General features: G+C 31.9%; 1 protein-coding gene across 2 annotated transcripts in view; it reads left to right on the top strand.

Annotated features, from left to right (window-relative positions):
- kl-2 (dynein heavy chain 2, axonemal kl-2) overlaps nt 1-8,855 on the top strand; it is a 192,858-nt gene that overhangs the window by 106,501 nt on the left and 77,502 nt on the right. For both annotated transcript variants that reach the window (XM_014421280.3, XM_014421281.3), the window contains 3 exons: nt 2,191-2,269; nt 5,140-5,285; nt 7,558-7,738. In XM_014421280.3, the coding sequence (XP_014276766.1) occupies nt 2,191-2,269; nt 5,140-5,285; nt 7,558-7,738 (406 nt within the window). The remainder of the gene's footprint in view (nt 1-2,190; nt 2,270-5,139; nt 5,286-7,557; nt 7,739-8,855) is intronic.

Below are 8,855 nucleotides of genomic sequence, written 5' to 3'. Positions count from 1 at the left end.
CCAACAGTATATTATATGTCTATATTACTACTCTATAATGTAATATCCTTATTTATTAAATTAAATAAAAGGAAATTTAATAGTTTTTTATTATTCTCATATCTAAAGTATAGCTTTGAGGACTACAAGGTTTAAATGAATAAATTAAATATTAAATAGATATGAGAATTTTATTTTAAATTATATAACATTATTGATTCTTATCTCAGGGTGAGTTTTCCGGACAATCCAGAACACAAAGATACTTAACTAAATTTATGGCTACTTTTACAAATATAATTAAATCCTAGGCAGAGCAAACTAGCCAATCATATATTCTTCTTTGATGACTGATGGTTTTTGATGTCTTCTATCTCAAAAACTACACTGCCACTGACAGTAGACAAAGGGTCGCTCTTTCTCTAGTTTCCAGGGCAGGTCAAATCTACTGGCGATCCGGACAAAGAGAGTTTTTCTTCCTTTAATGATATACACTTCTTGGATGACTGCTGACTCTTGATCTTCTTTCTAAATATCGACCACTGACAGTAGACAAAGGTCAGCACCACCTGCTTCCAGGAGACGTCATCCCCACGAACAAGTGTTCACATTTCCTTCCTGGTTGTGCAGAGAACCAGCCTGTTCTACCACTTTCCTACAGAACAGTGAAATCACTTATAAGCTCTTATTATAAGGACAGAACAAGTGCTAGACACAAAGTTCAAGCAGAAGGAAAGAAGTGGGAGAGCCTACTGGATAGGGAAAAAAGAATCCCCGGCAATCTTAGCAGAGCTGAGAGAGTGGCCTGTTTTCGGCTAGTGACAGGACATGATCTGCTCCAAAAACACCTCCATCGAATTGGCATCGTAGATTCCCCGAAATGTCCTCTATGCAACATGGGAGACATGGATGGGGACCATCTTTTGGCATGTGTTGGTCTGAAAGATGTTGAGCGAGATGCGGACCTACTAAGAGGACGATTAAAATTGTATTGGGCTGCGAGAGGGAAAATGGTGTAATAACCCACTTCCTGTGGTGTAGGGAAAAAACAAAAAAAAAAAAATTTCCTTTGTTCATTCTCATGCTTTGATATTCGATGTAAACATGGATTGTAGCACAATGGTTTTGAGTTTTTGTTCATGATTCTCTTTATTTTTCCTTAATACTTATTATCCTCTTCTGTTTTTACTTAAATTTACAGTAAATAAAATAATAATAGAAAATAACAAAAGTTGATAAAATTTTAATCTATCTTCTCAACATAACAGCAATTCACCAGACTTCAAAAGGACATGTTCCCCCATCTTGAATATTTTGAACGATGTATTTTCACTCCATATTTGACTAATCAAAATAGGTTCAGTTCTTTTTTTATTTAATAAAACAAATCAACAAATATTAACATTGATACATAAACTAAAAACCATCTATTCATAAAAACAACTTTTTATCAAAAAAGAGGACATTACAATATATATATATATATATGAAATCAGAACTATTGTATGAAAAGTCACCAAATAGTTGACAATAAAGCTGCAGACCTTCATAAATAGCTGTCTCTGAAATATGCTGAGAGTGTGGTAATCAGAAACTATTTCCAATTTTTATCTTTAGAAATTAACCTATTGACAAAGTCATAAAGTTTTGAAAACGTTGTGATAACACAATGATTATCAAATCTCAAAAATGACTTTTTTGGAGCTACTATGTTCTTAAATAGCAAGTCAGAACAGAGTTTTCAATATATTTGCCTACAAAACAACGTAAAACAAGAATCAATGAGAAAAAGTCCTAGTCAAAGATAAAGGATAACCTAAAGAAATGAGAAACCTTCCATTTATCAGTCCAGAACTTTGTACACATTTTGGCATATCAAAGTTCAAGACTGCATCTTGGAACAAACTTTTTGTTTCTAGTAGGAGGGGAGGTGTTTTTTATGGTGAGGTAGGAGAAGGAGCTAGGTGGAGGACATGAGTTCCCTTCCCTACAGGCAAACTCCTCTTAGATGCACTATACTTAGGAATAAGGAATGGCAAAGACAGAAATGCATTTTTAAATTACTTTTTAGTTGAAGGAATATTAAGTGGGTGTTCGAAAAGAAAAAATGAATAGATTTCAATGCTTATTTTACCTTAAAACCATATTTTGAACAATTTAATTTTGCTAAATACTCTTATACTTAAACGAAATATATATTATTTTTTTTAGACCTCATCTGGTAACTTGCAAGATTCTATCATCAACAGGCTTGAAAAGAGAACTAAAGGCATTTATATTCCCTCTGCAGGTATATTTCCTATTATTTTAGATAACTTAATATACAATAGTGTCAATGAGTCAAGAAGCCTGTGTGAGTAAGTAAGAGGAGACAAAGATCATTTAGGTTAGATAAAGCACATTCTTACTTTGCGATGGAAGAAAAAGGAAAGTACTAAGAAAAGCTGCAGAGAGCTGATATTGCCTTGAAGGTGAAGTCCCTGTTTGGGCGCCAGATATGTAATAAATGTACAATTTTGATTTTAGACAATCATTTATTCGTATATTAAATAAAATAGGATATGCAGACAAATACAAAAGGAGACTATGCTAGTTTTTTATTGAGGATGATATCAGGTGTTAGTATGGGAACAATCCCTGTTTAATCAAACAAATTTTTATTAGCAAGGATAAATTATCTTCGTTAACTTCAAATACAATGTTTCTTATGAAGAATTTGGGCCTTCTCAACTGACTTTTATATTCTTTTAATGTCCTAGAGAAACCTTTCTACTTCCTTCTCTGGCAAACTATATGCATTGTTTTGGGTGACTGAGACCTCAATTTTTTTTATATGTCCTCATCATTGAAATCTATTTTAAATTAAACTTCTGTACCTTCTTCCTGTTGGATGTACTTTCCTTAGCTAAGGTTTTGCTTACAGAGCTGTGAATGAGCTGTCAACTGTAAACTGTCTCAAAAATAAATAGTGATTCATATGGAATAAATTGAGAAGATGATCAAAACTTAATTACTATTATATTCTAATGGTTACAAACCATGAAGATTTAGAGCCCATTCAGGGTCACAAGTGTTCTGTTAACTCGATCCTACTAAGTCTTACAATGTTCTTCCCTGATTACATATCTTGGCCTTTCTGGGATGTCTTCCTTATTTTACTTCACATTTAGAATTTTTTTTTTTTTTTTTTTCAGTTGGCTCTACAGATCTTGTAGACCTTTTGGTCGCCTGAACCAGCCTTCTCCACGCCTGCCTCTCTTGGGCTACTGCTTTCCAGTTTGCTGCATGTAACTCTTTCATATTTTTATTGATTCTGTCTATTCCTCTTGTTTTTAGCCATCTACAAGGTCTCTTGCCAACTATCAACATGGTCCCTGATGGATTGCTTCAAGCCACATGTTCTACCTATCTTAACCTCCTTGCCTTCATATAATGAGATAATGACTGACCAGTCTCTGCAAGCAGTTCACAGTTAGCCCTTCTCCATTTGCTCTGATCCCAGATCGCTTCTGTAATTGTATGGAGGACTTTCTGTTCAAATCTCTTGATTCTACTTTCTAGAGTACCTCTTTCTGCTTTCTGAGTACGCAGCCGTATATCAGAGCTGGCTTTATATACTCTCTTAGTTTCAGATTTTTTTGGATTTCAGTATTCTTGACAAAGAGAAGTAAGTGTTATTATACACTGCTATATCTCAGTCACTTCTTTCTTTTCCAGGAGATAGGATATCAGCCTTGGGATACCAGCAAGAATTTATCAGACGATGATCACATTTAATATGGACTATGGCTGTTTTATATGTGGCTCAGCCAGTAAATCAGTTCTATTTTGACTAGACTTATTGCAGCATACTGGCATTCGTTTATCAAGAGAAGCACATTATTTACAGTGATGAAAAAAGCATTCGTACATCATTTATTTTTTAGTTTAATACACTTTATTTTCGTAAAAAATTATTAATGTTTTTACTCTACAACTCTCTTTAACAAATAATTGTTTTCATGAAAAAAAAAACAACCAAGTATTTCTGGGCCAAAAAAGTATTCGTACAAGTGAATATTGGGAAGTTTTAAGTAATCCTCAGGTCAAAACAATGCCAGGACTGGTTTTGGAGCAGTAGATTCAAATGGTGACTGATTGCCCTCACTAATAGTAATACATCAAGCCAGTTATACTTCGCAGCTCCCACAATGGGTCATAAAACATGTTAGTTGAGTTCCGACACTAAAGACAGAATTGTTTCCTCATTCCAACAAGTTTTCAGGATGAGAGAGTAAACATGTTAAACGGAGCCATACCACTGTACAATACATAATCAAAAAGTTTAAATGTGGATCTATACACAACATAAAACGCTCAGGGCGGCCTAAATTAATAACTACTAGTGAGGCCAGAAATTTTGTATGACTAGCTAGTAAAAATTCAAAAATTAGTTCCAGGGAATTAAAAAACATTTAGAAACAATGTCTGGCAAATCTAATGTGTCTGTCTAATGAGGCTATAGTTAATGCCAAGGGACTTCAAACAAAATATTAAGGTTGATTCTCAACACAAAATATTATTTTTTACATTTTATACTCCTGTTATTTTACACTTATGTTTTTTCTTTTTTTTCCTTTTTGTAACTATAGTGTTTGTATCTTTTTTAGCTCTGACGAAGCCCTGCAACGTGGGGCGAAACGTTGGCTCAATAAAATAGTATAATTATCTACTATTTGAGTTTGACCGCACCCGGACCATATTCCATACAAAAATATTAAGATATGTACATATGTATTAGTTATTTACAATTCTTTGACATTTAACTTATGAATACTTTTTTGGCCCCAGAAAAACATGTTTTTTTAAATATAATAATTATATTTGTAATTTATGTCTTGTTTGTTTCATGTAAATATTTATTTGTTAGAGAGTTGCACGGTAAACGATTTAATTGTCTTTGATTAGAATAAAGTTTATTAAATTAAAAAATAAATGGTGTACGAATACTCTTTTTAATCACTGTAAATGAGCATAATCAGAGTTGCCAGGATAGAAACTTTAAAAGGAATGAGAATCATGAACATAAAAATAGCCATTTTTAGGAGAATCAACCTTAGATTATTGATATAGGAAAGTTCAATATGCGTAGGAGTATATATATTTATTTTTTTTTTAAAGGAAAAATAATGATAACATTTATGGATGATTTCAACATGCCTGCTAAAGAGGTCTACGGTTCACAGCCTCCTCTCGAACTGATGAGGCAGTGGATAGATTACGGATTTTGGTACAACAGGCAAGATCAAACCAAAATGTTTTTGAAGGTAATTAAATATAGTTAAGAATTTGATAGAGTAATAGGTTTTTACTTTCACTTACCTATATATTGAATATATAATAAGGAGAAATATTGGAATCGCGTAAAATTTTGTATCTGAGTTCTCAATGAAAATACATGTAATGTCCGCTGAGCCCAAATAAGCAAGTCTTGCTAAATGGTCTATGTGTGCGAAACTTAAATTACGTATTTAAGTGAGGTATATGCTTGAGATGTTACAGCAACATTTTTGGCTAAAATAAACTTACCGGAAGAGTAATGAAATCAGTGATTTAACTCTTTTTTTTATCAAAGACACCTCTAACTTTTAATATAAAATTAAATGGTCGTTAAAATTAGCTTGGTTTTATTCCGATTGAAATTATCTAACAGGGCTCAAATGATACATTTTAAAAAATTCTTCTGTAAAGTACCTTTAATTTTTTTTTTTTTACCTCAAATTGACGATGTCTATCTGTTGAAAGCTATAAAAAGAACAAAAACAAAACAAAGCTGGCTCGGATTATAAACAATTATTTTGCTAAGCTAACAATAGTAAATCAAAATAATACCTTCAGAAATAAAATAAAAAACAAAAATTAAAATAGAAGTGTCTTTTGAGATAAAATAAAATACTGCTGAACGGACTCCGATGTGTCAGAGACAAGATGGATCCTGAAGAGAACATTATCTGCTCCAAAAGGTCTGAGACAATGTTTTCAAGTCCAATTGTTATAACGTTGTTGGACCCACGTCTATACAGCAATCTAATAACAACTTACACAGACAGGGTCTGGGGAATATGTCTAGTGGACTACACAATAAGTGACTAAGCGACTAATATTATGCTGTAGATTGTTGTATTGTTGCTAGGCAAAATAATCCTTACTGACCATTATTCCAGCATATAAACATTACAATAAAAGGTAATACATACAGTTTCTTTATAAAAATACAATTCTAATGAAAATACAAAATAAAAATGCAATTAATTGAAAACTACATCTATTAACAAATATTTACAAATTAATATTTAATATAGCATAAATAGCGGTAATTGTTTAGTTCAAGTATTCCCCAGTTAACATTATTGGGGGATATTACCTGAATTAATTATAATTTCTTGGTATAAATGGAGTGGACAAATAAATTATGCATGGTACAAACAAAGTGGAAATAAAATCTCTATTCTTAAGTGAATTACAAAACAACTGATTATATGTGATTTAGCCAAAATTGTTTACAATATGGGTTAGTTGTTAGTTAAATTAATTTTGAGTATTGATTTAAGTAGTATCACATATTATAATAGAAGATATAGTTTTACTTGGTGGTTGATTGTTGAGCTATTAAGATTTTGATTAATTTGAAGACTCTTTCTTCTATTATGGTCTCTTCCCTCCTTCATCCTGCCCGGCTGCTATGTGAAACTAATCACTCATCCTGAACGGTTGATCTCAGCCAGAAAACGATGTAGGTCTTGATATTGTGTTCACTCTGCAGTTTTTACAGGCCAAGATGTCTACAGAGACTACTGCTTCATCTTGCCACTAGATGGCAGCATCTTTAATTCCTATTCAAAATGTGAGAGAGGGTCTTCCTCAAACATTAATGAATGAAATGAGCTATGAAAGAACTTGATAATTAACTAAAGGAGAAAACATTTTTTTTTTTTTTCATGTTTCCATGATTATTATAACAGAAGTCATAATTTTTTTACTATTGTAATTACAACCACAGAAACTCAGTAATAGAAGCTTTTAACTGACTTATAAATGTAAATATATCATGAAGAAGTATTCTTATCGGAACAGCCCCCCTACTCCCCCCCCCGTTCCAATAATCTACTGGCGTAAGCCAATCAAGTCTACATCCTTAACTGCAACTTTCACCTACCCTATAATGCCTAAAGGCAATCGAAAGTATTCCGACAGCCAGCTGTACATATGGCACACCTCACCATATGTACGTATAAGCAACTAATTTAAATATTTAGGAGGGTACGAAAAAAAAAAGAAGTATTGTTATCGTAATAATAAATAAATTTCCATTTTGAGACTAGCCAGTAATAATTTAAACTCAGGGGTTGGTGAATAAAATTTCAGTGATGCATTGCATCCAATATTTTTCTGTAAAACTATTGAAGTTTTAATATAGTTAAAATTAATATTTATTTCAAATTTGAATACTCTCTTGATTTTTAAGCCATACTAAGATTTTTCTTTTCAGAGAATAAATATTTAATAACTCCTTCAATGTTTTGTGTTGTTTATTTATAGGATATGCTTTTACTGGCTGCTATGGGACCACCAGGTGGTGGTCGTAATATGATTACAGCCAGATTGTTGTCTCGTTTCTCCGTGTTCGCAGTGACATTTCCTAATGATGCTCAGATACAATCCATATTCACAACTATGCTGAAACAACATCTTTCATACAAAGATGAACTCACGAGTCATGGTAAAAATAGTTTATATTTTTAATAATGAGTTGTGAATAGTTGACTGTAGATTGATAAGAGAAGATGTCAGGGATGCAGGAAGCAAAGGCACACAAATAAACAAAACTTGTTAATTTGTGCCAACATTTCAACTTGAATCAGCCTTGATCAGAGCTGAAAAACAAAATGAGATAACAACTTCAATTACGTATAAATATGAAAATAAATGTAAAATAATGACAAATTTGGAAATATACATAGCAATGAATTCATTGCTACTGCTAATAGTAGTTGATATTAATAGAAGATAAAATATAATATTGTAAAGGTAACAATTATGAAAAAGTTTTTATTTTTATGTTTCTCAGTATAGCTTTGATGATTGCTAGGTTCAAATGAAAAGATTAAATATTAATTAGGCATGAGAATTTTATTTTAAATTATAAATTGCAGTGTATAAGATGGGTGTGTAAGGTTGTTGGGCTTAGTATTGAGCGGATCTCTAAAATGTTAATAAACACTGAACCGAGGGGTAGACCAAAACATAGATGGGAGGATTGCGTTAAAACTGATTTAGTAGAATTGGGTTTAGAGGGCCATCACTGGAACGTGTGTAAAGAATGGATGTATGTAGAGAGCAATTGGTAGTATTGGCATCGAACCTTCGGGCTCATTAGGCCTTTATTATTATTAATATGATTGTCATCATTATTTATGATTTCTCACCAGTGGGATAGAAATATGTCTATTCCTTGAGGCACAAAAAGTAAATATAGTACTTGACTGATATCTTCTTCATACACCGAATACAGTCAACTATTTATATTCCAATATAATTTCAGTTATTTACACATTTTTTGTCACTATCTATTATCTATTACAACTGCATATGCCAGATATTGGTTTTTTCTAAAATATAAACCAATTTGGATTTCCAACAGTATATTATATGTCTATATTACTACTCTATAATGTAATATCCTTATTTATTAAATTAAATAAAAGGAAATTTAATAGTTTTTTATTATTCTCATATCTAAAGTATAGCTTTGAGGACTACAAGGTTTAAATGAATAAATTAAATATTAAATAGATATGAGAATTTTATTTTAAATTATATAACATTATTGATTCTTA

The sequence above is a fragment of the Halyomorpha halys genome, unplaced genomic scaffold, assembly GCF_000696795.3.
Source record: "Halyomorpha halys isolate HHAL.00 unplaced genomic scaffold, Hhal_1.1 Scaffold311.1, whole genome shotgun sequence".
Classification (NCBI taxonomy): Eukaryota; Metazoa; Arthropoda; class Insecta; order Hemiptera; family Pentatomidae; genus Halyomorpha; species Halyomorpha halys.
This window is presented reverse-complemented; position numbering and strand designations above follow the sequence as displayed.